General features: G+C 50.7%; 2 protein-coding genes across 7 annotated transcripts; one reads left to right on the forward strand and one right to left on the reverse strand.

Moving 5' to 3' along the window:
• The first annotated feature begins 346 nt into the window (after positions 1–346).
• On the forward strand, positions 347–17096 carry enok (histone acetyltransferase enoki mushroom). 5 transcript variants are annotated; one of them, XM_076534987.1, is made up of 6 exons: positions 347–627; positions 4219–5019; positions 6288–6751; positions 6992–8718; positions 10100–10536; positions 10634–17096. In XM_076534987.1, the coding sequence occupies exons 2-6, from the start codon at positions 4474–4476 to the stop codon at positions 15347–15349; spliced, it is 7890 nt and encodes a 2629-aa protein (XP_076391102.1). In that variant the 5' UTR covers positions 347–627; positions 4219–4473; the 3' UTR covers positions 15350–17096. The 5 variants fall into 5 exon arrangements, with proteins under 5 accessions (XP_076391102.1, XP_076391099.1, XP_076391104.1 ...); XM_076534984.1 differs by lacking the exon at positions 347–627 and adding an exon at positions 659–1176; XM_076534989.1 differs by lacking the exon at positions 347–627 and adding an exon at positions 665–1176 and having other exon boundaries at positions 6992–7080.
• On the reverse strand, positions 17018–17701 carry LOC105663019 (uncharacterized). Of its 2 annotated transcripts, none has more exons than XM_012289755.2 (3): positions 17561–17701; positions 17207–17479; positions 17018–17147 (listed from the first exon to the last, which is right to left on the reverse strand). In XM_012289755.2, exons 1-3 carry the CDS (start codon positions 17623–17625, stop codon positions 17117–17119), a joined length of 369 nt encoding a protein of 122 aa, XP_012145145.1. In that variant the 5' UTR covers positions 17626–17701; the 3' UTR covers positions 17018–17116. The 2 variants fall into 2 exon arrangements, with proteins under 2 accessions (XP_012145145.1, XP_012145138.1); XM_012289748.2 differs by having other exon boundaries at positions 17018–17150.
• Between the last annotated feature and the right edge of the window lie 6 nt (positions 17702–17707).

Raw genomic sequence — 17707 nt, forward strand, 5'->3', positions numbered from 1 at the left:
TATAGGATTGAAAAATCAATAGAATCACCTACAACAACATGGTCGGTTCATCGGATGATCACGTATCACATGAAATACAAGTATAAAGGCACGCAGGTCACAACAGTGAAAATAAAATAAAAAGAACGAATATGAGGCATAGCGCGCCTGCGCCACTGAATATTTGTATGTGTTTATCGTAAAATACATAGAGCTGAATGAAGATGAAAAGATAAGGATGTAGATGGTCGAAGTACTATACGGTAAGGATAATCAAAAAATGAAAGAGAAATGAAGTAACGCATAACTTGATCAAAAATATAGTATACAGTATAAAATTAAGAAAGAAACAATAAAATAATCGTATTTATGAGCACGGATTGATCATAATTCTATTGAAAATATCGAAGCAAACGGTACAGAGCGATAAAAAAATTCCCAAGAATGATTAATTGGAACATTCAGAGTCACGTGACTCGAATGAAAAATATGCAGAGTAAGAAATTATTGGTCGAAGTTAGTGGTAGTGTCGAACACCAGCCGCGTCGCTACCGTGTCCATATAGAAGGTAATTGTAAACGGTGATATGGATCGGAAAGCAAGAGATGAGCGGATCGAAGCGAGGATAAAAAAAAACCTAAGTATTTGGTACGGAGCGAAAGATATACAGAAGCTTGATGACCGTCCGGTGCGAGGTCGGATCAGCGGTTTCAATGTTCGTTTTCGTTACGCCTTGCATTTCGCAGCCGAAAGGTTTTTCCTAGGTGTTGAACGGGTCGACGGGACACCGCGTGATGTACTAATAATCGTTGTACGTACGAACAGTTGGTTCGTTCGTGTGCGGGAAAAAGGAACGAAACGGGATGCACGTGTGACCGGTAACGAGAGTGTGCGAGTTAAAGCGAACAGTTTGATTGGTTGAGGAAAACGCATGTCGCTACGCCGCTACGACTGTTTCGTGATTCCGCCGTAGCTACGAGCGCGGTGTGCGCAGTGCGCTCCCCACCGCGTGCGCATAATATGTAACCCCCGCAACCGCCATCTTTGTCAAGTGGGTAACCTTTGTTGATTTGTGTGAAATGTGACGCCGTTGTTGCAAGATAATCGGTGATCGTGATTACGCGTCCCGTGTTTCGGTAGTTAGTGATTCACGGGTTCGTTCGATCGTGGATTTATACATGGGATCGCCTTGATCAGGTAAAAACAATTTGGCTCTCGTTAAACGTTGCAAGAGAACCACGCGAATCATCAGCCGACGCATACGGGCCAGCGGGTCTGGTCGCTAGCTCGAACGCGAGAGGGAGCGAGAGAAAGAAAAAAAAGAGAGAGAGGGTTGACGAGAGGGGAGGAAGGGAGGGTGCGAGAGAGACGGCGCGTACGCGCGCGTACAATCGAGAAGGAGAAAGAGAAAAAGAGAGAAAGAGAGAGCGCAAGCCTGTCGGAGCGCGAAAGAGAGGAAGACAATGTTCCGTACGCAAGTGTTTCTCCTTGTACTTTCTTGACGTTTTTGTTGGATCACGCGCGAACAGGCAAACGTTCGAATGCTATGGAATAGCTGCAGGTTTCTCGATGGATCGAAGCGACGCGATATTTTAGCCGAATTATGGTTTCTGCGCGCGAAAAATTGTGCGAAACAACGGAGAGTTGGCCGTGCCTACCCAAGATGGCTGCCCGTCGGGCTTCGAGAAACTCGCGTTCTCGTCGCGTAGTTTACCGCGATTGCACGGTGTCGAGTTTTTCATGGTTTCGCGAGGTGCGCCGTGTATCGAAATAAAAGGGAGAAACGCGTGTCCCGGTGTTCGTAGCGATCAAAAGCAGGAACGATCGGAAATAGCGCGGAGACGAACGACGGATTGGTTCGTGGGCGACGGCCGTCGCTGTTACGTTTGCTGATTGTACAGTGTTACAGTGTTACGACGGAGAGGTGACTCGTAAGGAATTGCGATAGTTATCGGCGAGCTATATCGGTCGAGTAACGCGAACCATGTCAGAAGTATGCGTATCAAAGTTGACGATGTAAAATGGCTACCGACGGCAAGGAGTTCGCGGTTACACGGAACCGTATCAGGCGTACGATCGTTTCGCGATTGGCAAGCTGTAACGCGGAACGTCACAGTCGGTGCGTGGTTATCGTTTCTGTTTCGGTTTCGGTGCCGGCGATCATGGATCGCCAAACGGAGTAGCATCGATTTCACTAATATCGACAAGTGTTCGGAACAGTTTGTCAGTCGAAAGAAGCGTGTGCAGAAACGAGGAGTGACGAACAAGAAACGAGAAAGGAGAAACGAAACGAGAAACGAGAAAGGAGAAACGAGTAACGAGGAACGAGAAGCGACGGGCGGCGGTGGTTAGAGCCGTTCGGTAACCGTCCGTTTTCTCGGTGGCAGCTGCTCTCTCTCCGCTGGCGTGTCCTCTCTTTTACTCTCCGTCGGGTGAGAGGGGCCCCGGCAAACACAGTCAGCCGGCCCGACTGGCCTCTCTTCGTCCTCGTCCCCGTCATCGTCTTAACCGGAGGAACGACGGACAAATAGACGGACCTGGTGTCGGTCGTTCGTTCGACCGATACTTACTTTATTCCGCTCGATGCGATAACGAGTCGGAACAGGCGCAGCCGTGCATAGCGACCGAGAGAAAAAGGCTCGTCAAGTCTCGATAAATTTAGGTAAATCAATCGGATATTCGTTGGTCGCGGTCGAGGCTAAGTCTCGCTGCCTCGCTCTCGTACGCTCTCGCTCCCCTGTTATTCCGTAAGATCGTTGGAAACGTGCCGGTGATTGGCCGATTAACGAATTCGAGCCAAGGTCGATATTTAAAATTCAACTTATCGTGGAAACTCTATCGTTCCAAGTATCGCGACGGTACACGACCGTATCTTCTACCGGTACAGTTTTTCCAAGCTCGAACGCTTTCCAACGGCTCTTTTACACCTCCTAACGTACACCGTACGTTATTCAAACCGTACGTTTACAAAATTATTAAGTCCAACGCGTATTAATCTAATTGGTTCGCTTGAAAATTAACGTTATGCCGGATCGATTCTTCTTTTTAATTAGAGGGGAATAACTGCGCGGTAGTTCGCGATGGCGCGTTCGTGAGAGGCGTAGTAAAGCGAAAAATCGCGCAAGTCAAAATACGTATTCTGTTGGTGGACAGCGCGACGTGCGGCGTTTAGACACTCATCCGTTTACGAACTGTTCGCACGCTAACAATATACATACGCATCTCGTACATCGATCAAAAGATACTTTTGTTCCTTCGCTCGTTCTCGCAATAAAACCTACATTACTCTTAGCATTAATAAACGTCAAGTTTTACCTTTCGTTAACGTTTTAACGTTGTCTACGTTCGAGCATCCCTTTCTCGATCGCACTCTACCCGTTGTTTACAAATTCGAATGGACCTAAATTCCCGCGAAATTGAAAATGACAGACTGGATGTTTTGGCGGGAAACGACGTTCGCGTAGGACTTTCAGTCACCGCGTTTGACGTGAAACGGTGAATGCCACGATAGACGTTCAACCGTTTCCCATAGAACGATTTTGAACATTCGAAACTGCGCCTTTAGGCGAGAGCGAACGGAGACGATAGGTCGAGGTTAACATACGCTACACGGGACAGCATTTAAGGAGAGTATTTTCGTCTTTTTATTTAGCCTGCTCGACGCGAACACGTAGCTAGGTCGAAACCTGTTGCCTGGGTCGCGTCTTGGTCGGCGTTCGTTAACTCGGTGCAGTTGGCGGGAAAGCTGAAAGTCATACGATTTCTTTTCGCTGGATATCCGTTCGATTAACGGAGACAAGTTTATAATTCGTGGTGGGAGAGTTCGTGCATCGTCGGTTTACGATTGATTTAATTCGTGTCCGTGGGTGATTTCAGACTAAACGATTTCGAATATTTCTCTCTCTTCCACGTGCACGTTCTCGAGGAGAAAGTTCACCGCTTTAGGGGAAAATTGGCCAACCGGTTGAAAATTGAACGGTTTCGAATGTCGGCTAATTCGCGACGAATGAACTCGGAACGGTCGAAAAGCGGGGCGGGAATCGTGGGTCACGACCGTTTAAACGGGTCTCGTGTTCGATCGCGTAGTTAAAACGTTAGCTCGACCGAGTAGGAAGCCGATCGATAAATGTCGCGCGTCCTTCTCGATGTTAATCGCGTTTTTGTACACGGACTGCGCGATGGCGAGAAAGAGGAAAAGACGCGGCGGAGTTGGCTGATGAGCGCGTGTTTTTATTCCAGGATAAACGGAACGTGGCGATCGTAGGCGAAGGAATCATTGGGAAAATCATTGGACGAGTCGCGCAGGATGTGAACACCGCAGCGACGATAAGACCGACCCGAAGACGCTCGAGGGTCGCGTTTAAACGGGGGCGCGTACTCTGGAGAGGTACGCGATCGTCGTCGCCGGCGGCGTCAGCCTCGTCGGCAGACGGCCGACGAAGTCCAAAACACCAAGACGAAGACGAAGAAGAAGGGGCGGAAGAAGAGGAAGAAATGGACGAACCCGAGTCTGCCGAGACGTGGTCGGCCTGGTTCCTCGACGCGATCCGGAAGATTCGTAGTCAGAAGCAGAGGCCGAGCGTCGAGCGGATATGCCACGCGATTCGTCAACACCACAACTTCCACGAGGAGGAGATCGCCGAGCACCTGGAGGTCGCCGTGAAACGCGGCGCGGTGCTTAAGATCTTCAACAAGGGTCAGTCCTCGTACAAGGACCCCGGTGGTTTGCAGTCGAAACCGCTCAAAGTCGGCAAGGCGTCCGATCTCAGCAAGGTGCTGGGCAAGGCCGTCAGAGAACTCGGCGAGAGGGAAGGGTCGACCCTGAAGAACATCGAGAAGTACATCAGGCAGAGTCACACGGTCGAGGAAGAGGCCGAGGGCGATTTGAGGACGGCGCTCAGGCTATCGGCGAAGAGAGCCGTCGATAGAGGTCTGGTGATTCAGGACGGCAGACTTTTCCGACAACCGGACAGGCCACCCTATGCCAAGAAGCAGGGGGAACACGCTCAGGCTGCTTTACCGGAACCACCCGTCCCCAAGGTCAGTTTATTCCCCTTTAACGAATTCGTTCTATATTTCATTTTTCTCGTGGCACGTAGCAGGTATGGAGCGGAGTAGAATAGCAAGATACTATCGAGAAAATGGAGAGAGCCAGTTGCGCGACTGTCGCTAGAATTTCCACCCGACCTTGAACTCGGAAGAGCACGAACAGAGTCGTTTGCCGCGTTATTCCAGTGCGGTTAGGCTAGGTTATAAGCGCGCGTTACTACGTAAAACCGCTCGATTGCAACTTTTCCTCGGCTATTTTAGCCGTGGAGCAACTTTCATCGCGAAAGAAACGGTCGCGATACGTTTTCGTGGCATGAGTCACGATTTCGTAATGGCGCGTGACGGAAGAATAGAAAAATAACGGATGATCGGCTCGGATCGGCGAAAGGCCGAGCGAACGCGTTCAATTACGGGAAAGTTAGCGAAGATTATCGCGTTGTCCGCGGGAACCAACGAGGAAAACGCGTTACGTTCTCGTTACGGGCCTCCGTTCGCGACTGGGGAGTCACGCCGTGTGCCCACGCCTCGACGTGGTTAGTCCAAGAGCGGAGAGCGAAAGATCACGAAGGATTGGCTGGGATCGGAAGGGGGAGAGGGGCGCGCGTGCGAGAAAGATACCCGAAGAGGCGCTATCTTGTTCGACTTCCGCCGCGGTGATTCTCTGCTTCTCTTATTGATTCTCTGCGCACGCGAAATCCTTCTCTCTTCCGTTCGTCCGATTCCTCTGTTTCGTCATCGCTCCCTGCCCCGCGCGAATCAGTCGAAAAACTTAGTCATACGATCGCGCCGACGCAATGCTTCCTCGCGATTTCGCGGCTTCCGCGTTTCCCGCGCTTTGTTCGTCGCGGCGCTCGGCAACGATCGTGAATCGTCGTCGCCCGTTCGAAAAGTAAATCGTTTTCCTACGTTGTCGCCGATGTTTTACGATCGAATCCGTATTCTAACGAGACAGTTTAAGGCGATATGATCGTGTATCGATAACACTTATGAACCGTAAACATTTGGTCAACGACATTGGTCGAATGATTCACGTAATAACGAACGTACTCGTAAAACGTTTACTGTCATCGGTTGAACCGAGTTTACTCGCATACGCGTCTTCGAAAGCCCCTTAATAAGATGCACCCTCGCTGATGCAGAGATATAAAGCTGGGTCGCATTATTATCGAAAGGAATAATTACGCTGGTAGTTTTTTGTACGTTGCGAAAGATACAAGTTTCGCGCGGGAAGAAATTTACGCGTTGATTGTCTGTTACAGTTACCGGCTCCGTTGCCAATATGCAAGGAGTGTCTCGGAGCGACGATAGCCGGAAACAATAACGCGAAACGGAACGGCACGGAAAAGCTGAGCCGATGTAGCGTGTGCGGCGCAGCCCTGCACAACTCTTGCGCACCGCCGGAACTCTCGATCCTGGTCGACAGGGGCGTAACGTGGTCCTGCGACGACTGCTCGCCAACCTGCGCCGGCTGTCAGTTGGAACGAGAGTCACAGAATTACCTGGTGAAATGCGCCGGCTGCGTGAAGTGTTATCATCCCACCTGTCTGGATCCTGCGCTCGACAAAAAGAACAAAGCACCCTGGAGGTGTCGACACTGTCAGACGGCGCACACACCGCTCTCGAAGGATGACGCCAAAAGGAGCAAAACGCAGGACTCGAATTCTCCCGACGACGCGCCGACTAGCGCGAGGAAGAGACTCAGCAAATTACGCGAGAATAGAAAGTAAGCAAACATCTTTTTTTAAACGGGGTTAATCGCTCGTTACCACGTGCGAATCGTGTCCCGATGCTTGGCGATTCGATGAAAGACTCGGCGGTGTTCACTTTTGCGCAAGATAAATTATTGCGGAAGAGTATATTTTCGGAGCGAATATTTTAAACGTAGACGCGGGGGTGGGTGTCGAAATCGAGAAGAGGGTGGTGGTAAGCGATAAGATAAGAACGAGGATAATGCTTATTCCAGATCGACGGTATCCAGGAAGAGCTTGACGAGCACGAGTCCGGGCAAGAAAGGCGGTGCTGGAGTGGCACAGGTGGACGGCAACTCGGACGGTAATGCGGGTGTTGTCTCCCCTCGTCGACCACCTTTGATATCCTCTCCTTTACCACAACCCCCCACCCCACTCGCAGGCCAGGGTAGGCTACTCGAAGAAAAGAACGACCGAATCTCCAAAGAGAAGCAAAAGTTCTTTAGACTGAGCGCATTTAACGCGGAGCACAATAAATTGAAGCGGGTGGGGGGCGGTGAGAAATTTAAATCTTCGCAAAACGTTAGTCCTAGGTTGACTCGAGGTAACGCTGCTGCCGCCGCCGCCGCCGTTGCAGCCGCTTCCGCGACCGCGACCACGACCGCGACAACGATCTCGACCACGACCGCTACCGCGACCGTCGCTGCCGCGAGCAAGAGCGAGAAGCAGCAGGTGCCCGATAAAAAGGCACCGATAATGTCTAGCAGCAACAACAGTAACAGCAACAGTAGCAGCAGCAGCAGCAGCAGTAGCAGCAGCAGCGACGCGACCGATAGCGATTCCTCCGAGGCTAGCGACACTACCGACAACGAGGACGAAGACGACGAAGAGGGTAACAGTTCTAGCGAGTCCAGCGACTCGTCGTCCGCGGACGAGAGCCAGGAACAAAGATTGCCGGTCGAATCCCCGAAACCGAGGGGCCCGTTCTCGTGCGACTTCAACGAGGACAAACCTTGGGGATTCGCCGCGGCGGCTGCTGCTGCTGCTAAGTTGAATATGGAATCGCCGTTTTTCAGCAGCATCACCAACACCTTCGGCGCTCCTTTACCCAAACTGGACGTGAGCGGCACGCCGACGTTCGGTTTGCGCATAAGAGAACCGGCGAGCGTCGATTCGCCGATGCCCGACGAGAAAAAGAAACAGAAGAACGATCGCGGCGTAGCGACCGGTTTCACCACGGCGGACGGCAAAGTAAAACCTGGCGCCGGCCAATTGAAAGGCCTGTTCGACGGTTTGAGTCACTTTTTTTCAGTACCTGGTAGCGGTAGAGCGAGATCTAGCGCGCCGACGCCAAATTACGCTCCCGATAGAAGAAAACGGCCTAACGCTGATGACGCGTCCAGACCGAGCAAACTATCCAGAGGGATACAGAGTAATAGGAGGGTCAGTTTGCCCGCCGCTGGTAAATCGAAGGAGAAAAGGAAAGCGCGGGAAGAACCGAGCGACGAACCGAGAATACCTCGACCCGGAGTCTTTCTACCTTCCGACGAGGTGTTGTTCGCCGGTCCGTTCGCCGAGAAAATGACCAAAATGACACCGTCCAATTTGGTGAAAACAGCGGTGAACAGCAAACGACACGAACACGAGAGGAGAAAGTTGATGAAAGACGACCCGTCGTTGATCAAATGCGCCGCGATGGATCTATCAGCATCTCCGCCTACGACACTGGCGCCTTTGCGTTCTCTATCCTCGTCCTTGACGTCGACGTCGACGCCGTCGATGTCGATGTCGAGGCTCGACCAGTGTTCGCGAAAGAGAAACGCGCTCGTTGACGACGCGAATCAAACACGCCACCCTGTGCCCGCTATTTTTAAGTCTGGCCCGTGTTCCGATTCCGTGAAATCAAATCCTAGCCTAAAGTCCATTCCACGAGCCTGTACTAGCGCCACCACCACCAACACCACCACGACACCCCGCGCGACACCCTGCTCCACCAGGAAGGGTAAGAGTCTACCCCACCCGTTCACGAGTCCTAACCTCGATGATGCACCCAATTCGCAAACAATGATTCCCTCTAATCTAATCCTCGCTCACCACCACGTGGATGTGTTGGCGGTGTGGTGTGGTATGATGCGTATGCACGTATGCGCGTGTGCCTGCTTCTGCTTGTAAGCGTGCGTGTGACTGCGTCCGCGTGTACGTGTACGCCCGACGTAACTTCTTCCAAGATAACGTGATTGTTCTATCAATGCTCAAATGTTCAAACGTCTCTGCTTATCGATTAACCTTGCCTTAACGAGAACAATCAGGTTAGGGTAGGATGATGTTCGTCGTTGTTTGTGCAGCGTAAAACACAACCTTCTTTTTATTCTCTCTTTTTCTAACATTGATCAAGGAGTTTTATGCTGCACAAACTTTACCTGGTTACTGCATGTTTATTACTAATATTATTATTACTACTATTACTACTACTATTACTACTATCACTATCATTATCATCGTCGTAATTGACCATCATTGCCATAATTATTATCATCATTTTGTTGGCTATGGCATAACCCCTCGTTTTGTCTGTACCTTTTTTGTAGACAACACTTTTAGAGTGCACGTGAAAAGTCGACTAGTTCAAGCATTTCGCGTAGCATTTTCGTTTCGTTAGCCTAATACATCCCTGTTCGAAACCTCGTCGATCGTTTTCGTCGTGGAAAGAAGATATACGGTGCACGAAGCTTGGAATCGTCGTAACTGATCTTAAAGAAGAATCGGTTTACAAGATCGAAGAAACGCGGCAATGGCATATACCTCGCTCGGCGGCCTATTAATCCGATAACTTAAAGTGAACCTGCTGCCACTGACGTTTAGCAGGCACACCGTAACGCTTTCTCACCGCCCTCCTCCGTCATTCGTAACGAACCAACTGGAAAGAAAGTTGTCTTTGCCGAACAGCCAGGTTTTCTGCCAACACATCCCGTCGAACCCATAGCTCTCCTGCAGCTTTGCTTTGGATATTATTTCGCCATAACACGGTTGATTAAATATCGAACGGGTACTTAACCCAGGTGCACGGGTTCACGCTTCGCGACTTTTGCTTTCCACCCCCTCCTACCACCCGAATTTACCGCGTTCGGATACCGCGCGAAATTTTTGCCGATTTGCTTTTTACTTCGCTCTACTTCGCTTTATTTTATTTTACTTTTACCTATACTTTTTTTTATTCCATATCGTTAAGTATCACGATATCGTGTACATTATCGGACGATGATCGGTCTAGGATTATAAATCGATTCCGTTAAGGCTCGCGAATAGGCGAAACTTCATTTCCTTCCTTGGATCGCTCGCGAGGAAGCCGTTGGTAAAAACCAGTTGGTCGATTCTGTTTACAGAGGAACCGATTCTGCCACAGAGCCTGCCACCCGGAGTTACTCAGAAGGACGTGGACCTGTTCAAGGAAGCCCGAGACAGGGCGGCTCGGTTGACCACCGTGAACGGGGAGAGCGAAGAAAGCAACGACGCGTCCGTGAACGTAGGGACCACCGGTGGCACAGGGACGACGGCGACCGCGACGACGACAACGACGACCACGGCATCGGCTGGAACCCGAAATCCTGCGGCCATCGTTTTCGGCCGATACGAAGTGGAGACCTGGTACTCCAGTCCGTTCCCTCAAGAGTACGCGAGGTTACCGAAACTCTTCTTCTGCGAGTTCTGCTTGAAGTACACCAAGAGTCGGGCGGTTCTCGACAGGCACATGGACAAGTGCCAGTGGAGGCATCCGCCTGCCACCGAAATCTATAGGTGTAACGGACTATCCGTCTTCGAGGTGTGTACCCCTTTTTGAACATCATCAAACGATTGCGCGTTATCTCGTAAATTAAAGCAGGCGACGAGAATAACCTGTATTCTGTTTTGCGTTTCAGATCGACGGTAACGTGAACAAGATCTATTGCCAAAACTTGTGTCTGTTAGCGAAACTGTTTTTAGATCATAAGACTCTGTATTACGACGTAGAGCCGTTTCTGTTTTACGCGGTGACCAAAAACGACAAATACGGTTGCCATTTGGTGGGTTACTTCAGTAAGGAGAAACATTGCCCGGCGCAGAGGTACAACGTGTCGTGTATCATGACCCTACCTCAGTACCAGAGGCAAGGGTTCGGAAGGTTTCTCATCGAGTTCAGTTACCTTTTGTCCAAGGTGGAGGGAATCCCCGGAACGCCGGAGAAGCCGCTCTCCGATCTCGGCCGAGTGTCGTACCACTCGTTCTGGAAGAGCGTCGTGCTAGAGTATCTCGACGCGCATCGAGATTCCACGGAAATTAAGCTGGGAGATATAACGAAGGAAACCGGCGTGTCGGCTCACGATATCGCGACGGCGATGCAGTTGCTAGGGTTCGTCAGGTCGGTTCATCTGCCCGGGGAAGGCAACTCCAAGGTGGCCGTAGTGGTCGATTGGAGCAAAGTGGACGCTCACGTTGCCAAGGTGCGGAAGAGTTCGAGGATCAAGTTGGATCCCGATTGTCTCAGGTGGATACCGTTGCTCACGCAAATACCGAACCCGTATCAGAGTCCGGAGGAAAGCGGCGACACCGGTTCCGAATCTTCTCCCGCCGCCAACGAGCCTAAACACGTGGCCGCCGTCGTCGAGAAAATCCAGAAGGTGAAGATCAAGCGGAAACCCAGAAGCAGGAGGCTAGGACAGAGGAGATCGTCGCCGTTGAAGCAGAGGACTCCTCAGAAGTCTTCCGTGCAGAAAGACACCGCTTTCAAAGTACCAAAGGACACGAAGGAGACGAAGGACACGAAACTGAGAGACTCGAAGGAGACTAAGGAGACGAAGGAGTCGAAGGACGGCAAAGAGGTTAAGGATACTAAGGGCACGAAGGAGGGCAAGGAGACGAAAGAACCAAAGGAACCAAAGGAACCGAAGGAATCGAAAACGAAGGAGACGGAAGAGAAGGAGGCACGAACGGCCGTTACTCCGGAGAACGGTAAGGTGATGGAAGTCGAATCGAAGCACGTCACGACGCCGAGGAACTCTCGGACATTGGCTGCGTCCAAAAACGCGAGCTTGGTGAATTCAGGGAAATCGACGCCTCTTTCGACGGTGACGATGCCGAGGCGAAAGGTCAGGGCACCGAAGACCCCTCTAGTCGAATCGGTAACGACGCCTTTGCGAAAACGAAAACATTCCGAAAAGACTGAAAGCGAAGACAGAGAGGAGAAGTCCGAAGCGAGTTGTAGAAAGAGGACTCGCGAGTCACTGCGAGAGAAAGAGAAAGAAAAAGAGCGAGAGAAGGAAAAGGAGAAGGAGAAGGAAAAGGAAAAAGAAAAGGAGAAGGAGAAGGAAAAAGAGAAGGAGAAGCCGAAGGAGAAGGAGAGGAAAGATAAGGACAAGGATGCGGCGAAGGAGAAAGACAATAACCGGGTGGTCGAAGAAAAAATGTCCTCCAAAGAGGCTGGCATGGAATCGACTCCGTTGTCCGCCGTTCAGAAGCCGGCTAAAAAACAGTGTAAAGTGGACGACATCTTGCTGAAGATAACCAGTCGACAGAGCAGTAAATACCTGCAGACGAAGCAAGGGAAGGAGAAGAAGTTGTCGGAGCAGAGTCAACAGTACAACGGGGGCAAAGAGGAAAGTAAGGAGGTCGTTAAAGCTTCGCCGGTATCGAGGCGCGGCAGAGCGAAGGCCGAGAAGGACGCTTTGAAGATGCCGCAGTTGAAGCCCGAGACGATTCGCGCGGAGGAGAGGCCGGATAGCCCCGTCGCGGTGGCACCTCCTCCAGCCCTGTCCCCGTCGCCGGACTCCGACAAGACGGAACCTCCCGCGATCAGCGAACAACCCTGTGCGTCGGAGTCGACCTCCAGCAAGGAGCAGGAAACGGTGGAAACTAAGAGCGACCCCACCGTGGACAACGGCGATGCTAGTCGGACAACCGCCGTCGTTGTTCCACCGGAGGCGGAGGTGATCTCCGCTAGTCCCGGGGAGTACGAGGGAGGAGACGAAGACGAAGGGGAAGAAGAAGTACCTGCACCGAGACCGAAATCCGTGACGCGGTGTTCGAGCGCCACCGCGGACATCGACTCGAGCGAACGAGTCGCGAAGCCGGAGGAGAAACCTGACGAAGAACCGAAAGAGGACGACGGTAAACCTTTCGTGCGAAGAGCGGAGTCCGAGTCGGAGTCGGAATCCCAGTCGCAAACGCAGGTTGCCGAGGATCGGAACGAGGAAGTCGCGAAAGAGCGCGATAAAGATTTAGAGACTGAACAAGCAATTTGTACACCGGATACGTTGAAATTGGTACCTGACGTTCCTTCGCCCAAGCGCGAAGAAAACGAAAAATTAAAAGTTATCGCCGAGGATAAGGACGAGGATAGTTGTAAGGAAGACCCGATGCCCGATCGGTTAGCGTTAAAGGATTCGAGGGAAGATTTCAAGGAGGAGTCACAGACGCAGTTGGAAGTTTGTCAAACTACTCCTGTGGAAAAGAAAGAGTCGATTGTTGTTTCAGACATTGCTTCGCCTGAAGCGGAGCCACGCACGCCGCAGGAGAAGGTTCTTCCCGTCGTCGAGGTTCAACAACACCAGCAACAGCAGCAGCAGCAGCAACAACAGCAGCAGCAGCAACAACAGCAGCAGCAACAACAACAGCAGCCGCAGCCACAACCACAGCCTCAACAGGAGAATTTGCACGTTCAAACTCAATCGGAAGAGTTGAAACAGAATTCTCCCGAGAGCGGTAAAACGACGCCACATTTGGAGAATCCTGGCTCTGTGAAACGCACGCCTCCTTCGCAACCTGACCTGCCCTCCATGGGAGTGTACACGCCCGATTCGACCACGAACTCGGTGCACTCGTTGCATTACGGTCACTGCGATTTGGACGTAAGTCAGCTGGGGTTAGAATCTCCTACTTCGATCGCGAGCGATCTCGCGTCGCAGAACAGCGTCGAGAGGCCACCGAGCGCTCTGCCCTCGATGCCCGCATCGGCGACGGTCCCGCCCTCCGTGTCCATGCAAATAGCGACACCGGTCACTTCCGTGGCCGTGAATATATCACCGCAAGTACAATACTCGGATTGCTCGATACCACAACACGCGCAACCGGCGCATGTCGGTATGCATCCGATGCAGCACCAGCCTCATACGCCGCAGCCTCTTCAGCAGCCTCGAACGCCGCAGTCGCACACACCTCAGAGTATACCGACGCAGAGTCCTCAACCTCTTCCACAAAGTCACACACCACAACCGTTGCCTCAGTCTCACACTCCTCAACCTATTCCCCAGTCCCACACGCCTCAGAGTATACCCACGCAGAGTCCACAACCGATGCCTCAAAGCCGCACCCCGCAACCTTTACCCCAATCCCATACGCCCCAACCGATACAGTTGTCTCTGACTCAGCAACCACAAACCCAAAACATACCGCACGGTCAGTCTCAACAATCTCAATCTCAACAGCAGCAGCAGCAACAGCAACAACAGCAGCAGCAGTCCCAGACGCAGTCTCACGGCACCAAGAGAGCCAGTGGCTCTCAAACCAGCCACAGGTCAAGGTCGACGCAGCAGAGCAGCAGGTCGCATCGAAGCACGCCTCCCGTGTCTCACGCTCAAGCCTCTTCTCAGCATTCGAGCTCTCACAGCAGTCACGCGAGCTCTCACACCAGCCACTCCAGCGTCGCGCACTCCGCGCACGTGCCGCCTCAGTACCAGCAGTCCTCGTCGATGAGCGTACCGCCCGTACCGCATCCGCATTCGCACGCGCACGCAACACACTCGCACAACATGGCCGTAATCTCTCAAGGGAACTACATGGCGGTCGCCTCGCAGAACTTTCCAACGCAGAACACGTACGTGATCCAGCACCGTGGCAGCAGATCGGGCGCGCCCACACCCTGCACCACCGCGACGAATTTCTACATCCAGACGAGCGCGATGCCCCCGCACTCGCACGCTCCGGCGCCTTCTCTGTCCGCCTCCGGGAATCATCAAACCAGCAATTCCTGCAGCCTGGCGAAATTGCAGCAACTGACCAACGGTTTAGAAATGATACCGCCGACGCCTCCGCCACCGTCGGCCATGAATCTGACGCCACCGCCGCCGATACCGCACACGATGACTCCGCCGCAAACCTCGCGACAACTGTCGACCCCGCCTCAGGTGCCTCTCGGTTACCCGAAGAATTATTACAACGTGAACGCGGTGCCGCCGAGCACGCCAGGCCCACCAAGCAGGTCCGCCTCGAGGTCCTCGGCGAACGCTGCGAATATGGCGTCCCTCACGCAACCCTACCCGAGCGAGAGTCTCTATCGGCAAACTCTTGATCCTGGAAGTACCTGTCCTCAGATGCAGAGCGCGGCCAGCAGGGTCAGCCCCAACGTGGCCTTGAACACGAATCTCATGGCTCAGTACGGGTATCGAGTGGCCCAACCAGCTACCGGTTACATGAACCAAGCGGCTCAACTCGGCGGTTTCATGAACCAGGCCAGTCAGCTGCCCGTCGGAGTCGTCAACGTACCTGCGCCGTATCCTCAGGATCCTCATCAGCAAAATCCGGCGGCGGTCTACACGACGTATCACGGTTACATCAACGGAGGCCTTATGCAGCCCCTCAACAGTTCGATGAGGCCGCGTTAGTCCCCCGATGGGCTACACGCACATTCTCTTATCCGCATAATATCTCTGTCTCTGCCTTCGCGGTTGGCCGATTTAACGATCGATACGTCGGCTAACTCGATGCTCTCTCTCGCGAGTAAAGTACAACGGGAGCTTGGCGGGACCGTCGTGTATCTTTTTTACTTACTCACGAAGTTTATCTTTCGAGCACTTTTCCTTCTTTGTTTCTCTGCTTTTCTTTCGTGCTCTCTATCCGTCTTTCCTTTCTTTCGGGCGTTTTAATCTCCTTTCAGAAATATGCGTTATCTTTTATCCGCGATACTCTTCTGTCGAAGAGTTGAACCGATTTTTAACTCGTCTGTGTGGGTGAATACGGATAGAATGAGAGTTGTGTACGCGAATGAATCGAATGTACGAGTGTAGTATGTCTGAATAATCCGCAAAGTATGGGTTCGTAAGTTGTGCATTTAAAGTGATTAACGATACGCCTTGAAGGTCGATTTATCGATCGATCGGTGTAAATATCGATCGAAACGAAAACCTATTTTTAGTAGGGCATTCCCTCTCGAAATTGCGACGGTGTTACGTTTTGTGTATAATAGGATACGTATTATACATATATATCTTGGTACACGCACGCATGTATACATACGTGTATACACATATATTTACACGTATGTATATACGTGCGTGTCACTCACGAATACTTGCAAATAATATTCTGTTTGATATTATCGATTGTTGAACGTTGTTGTTTAATTTTTCTTCGAGGCACACTGTACTTTATTGTATCATAAAATACTGGTACCGCTCTGATACTTCTAATTGTATTGTTGCAAATTAATTATACGATCGCTGTTGGGATCGTTGTCGAACGCGTTCGTTGTCATCGACCGGTAAATCAGTATCGACGACGCGTTTCTCGTTTCCATCTCTCTACGCGATATCGTTTTATCACCCTTGTCATCGCGTCGTTATCATCGCCATTATCGTTTCTTTTATTATTGTTATAATTATTACCTCTATGATTATCACATAATTATAATTATTATTATTAATATTATTATCATCGTCGCCGTCACTATTATCATTTTTATCTCCGTAATCGCGTCATCGTCGTCGCCGTCATCGTCATCGTCATCCTTCGTAGAATTATACTTTACTGTCAGTCCCTGGATCCGTCACGACGCACCGAGCGTATAACGATATAAAAACAATACGCGGATAAGGAAACCGAAACGCATTCGTTCGTTACTATGTATTATACGTATGTACGTAACGTTTCATCGTCTACGCATTATATATATAGTATATATATTATGGAACGAGGTACTAGGGCCACGTACTAGTTTCGAGAACGATTACGGCTGCGTAAAATAGCTCCACGGAGCGTCGTAAAAAAAAATTGATGGTAAAATTATTTTTTGTATTGAATCGTGAGAGAAAGCGAGAACCTGATCCCCGGTTTAGCCTGTTCGCGGGAACTTTTAAATGGTGCTCGTTCGTGTACTTTGAATCGTAATTAGTAATTTCCCTCCCTTGTGACGCTTCGAGGAACGATCGCGGACAAATAATATATTTATAGTACGTTACGAATTTAATTTTTTCAGACGAGACTATAAGAGAGCGAGGGGCAAGTATTTGCCTAATTTTTAGCGTAACTATTATACGATAAGAAAAAGTTATGAATAGTGTAAAAAATACATCAATATTTATTGTACATAGATCTAAAAAAAGACTACTAACAAATAAAAAGGAATGAAAAATACGAGCTTGGATACAATTTAATCACTTCGAACTTCTTCGTTTAGTCTCTCTTCTTCTAAAAATCGGTCAACGATTAAATTAATTATCATCAAAACTTTATCGTTCCTTTACCTATGCTTTCGCTTTCTAGTTCTTTCCTCGCGCCGTTTCCTCTCAGCGTTCGCCAAATCGATGTACTTTTTCCTCTGCTCGGGAGTCATCCGAGTCCACAATTTACCCGCCGCTCGCGCGATCACGGTTACGTGCTCCTTCGGCTTCTTGCCGCGTAATCGCAAGAAAAAGATGATGAAGGGATTAGTGGTTCGATACTTCAGCAACTCTTTTCTGATGCGCGCCTCCGTACCGTTCACGACTTTCCTGCTCTTCCCGGTACGATCATCTACGCTACCCAAAATTAAAAAGTGCAAACCACGTTGTTTACGTATTTTCAGCTTCGCGCACGCGACGACTCGGAAATTGCCTTACCCGTCGTTGGTTTCCTTCCTCCGCTCCTTCCGAGTTTTCGATGGCGCGGATCCGGCGTTTCCCATTCTTATTAAATTTAGTTACCACATTACTTGACAATTTTTCCTTAAACCCGAAATTGAAGCAAGTCGCCGAAAACCATCCTTC

Source organism: Megachile rotundata, chromosome 8, assembly GCF_050947335.1.
Source record: "Megachile rotundata isolate GNS110a chromosome 8, iyMegRotu1, whole genome shotgun sequence".
Classification (NCBI taxonomy): Eukaryota; Metazoa; Arthropoda; class Insecta; order Hymenoptera; family Megachilidae; genus Megachile; species Megachile rotundata.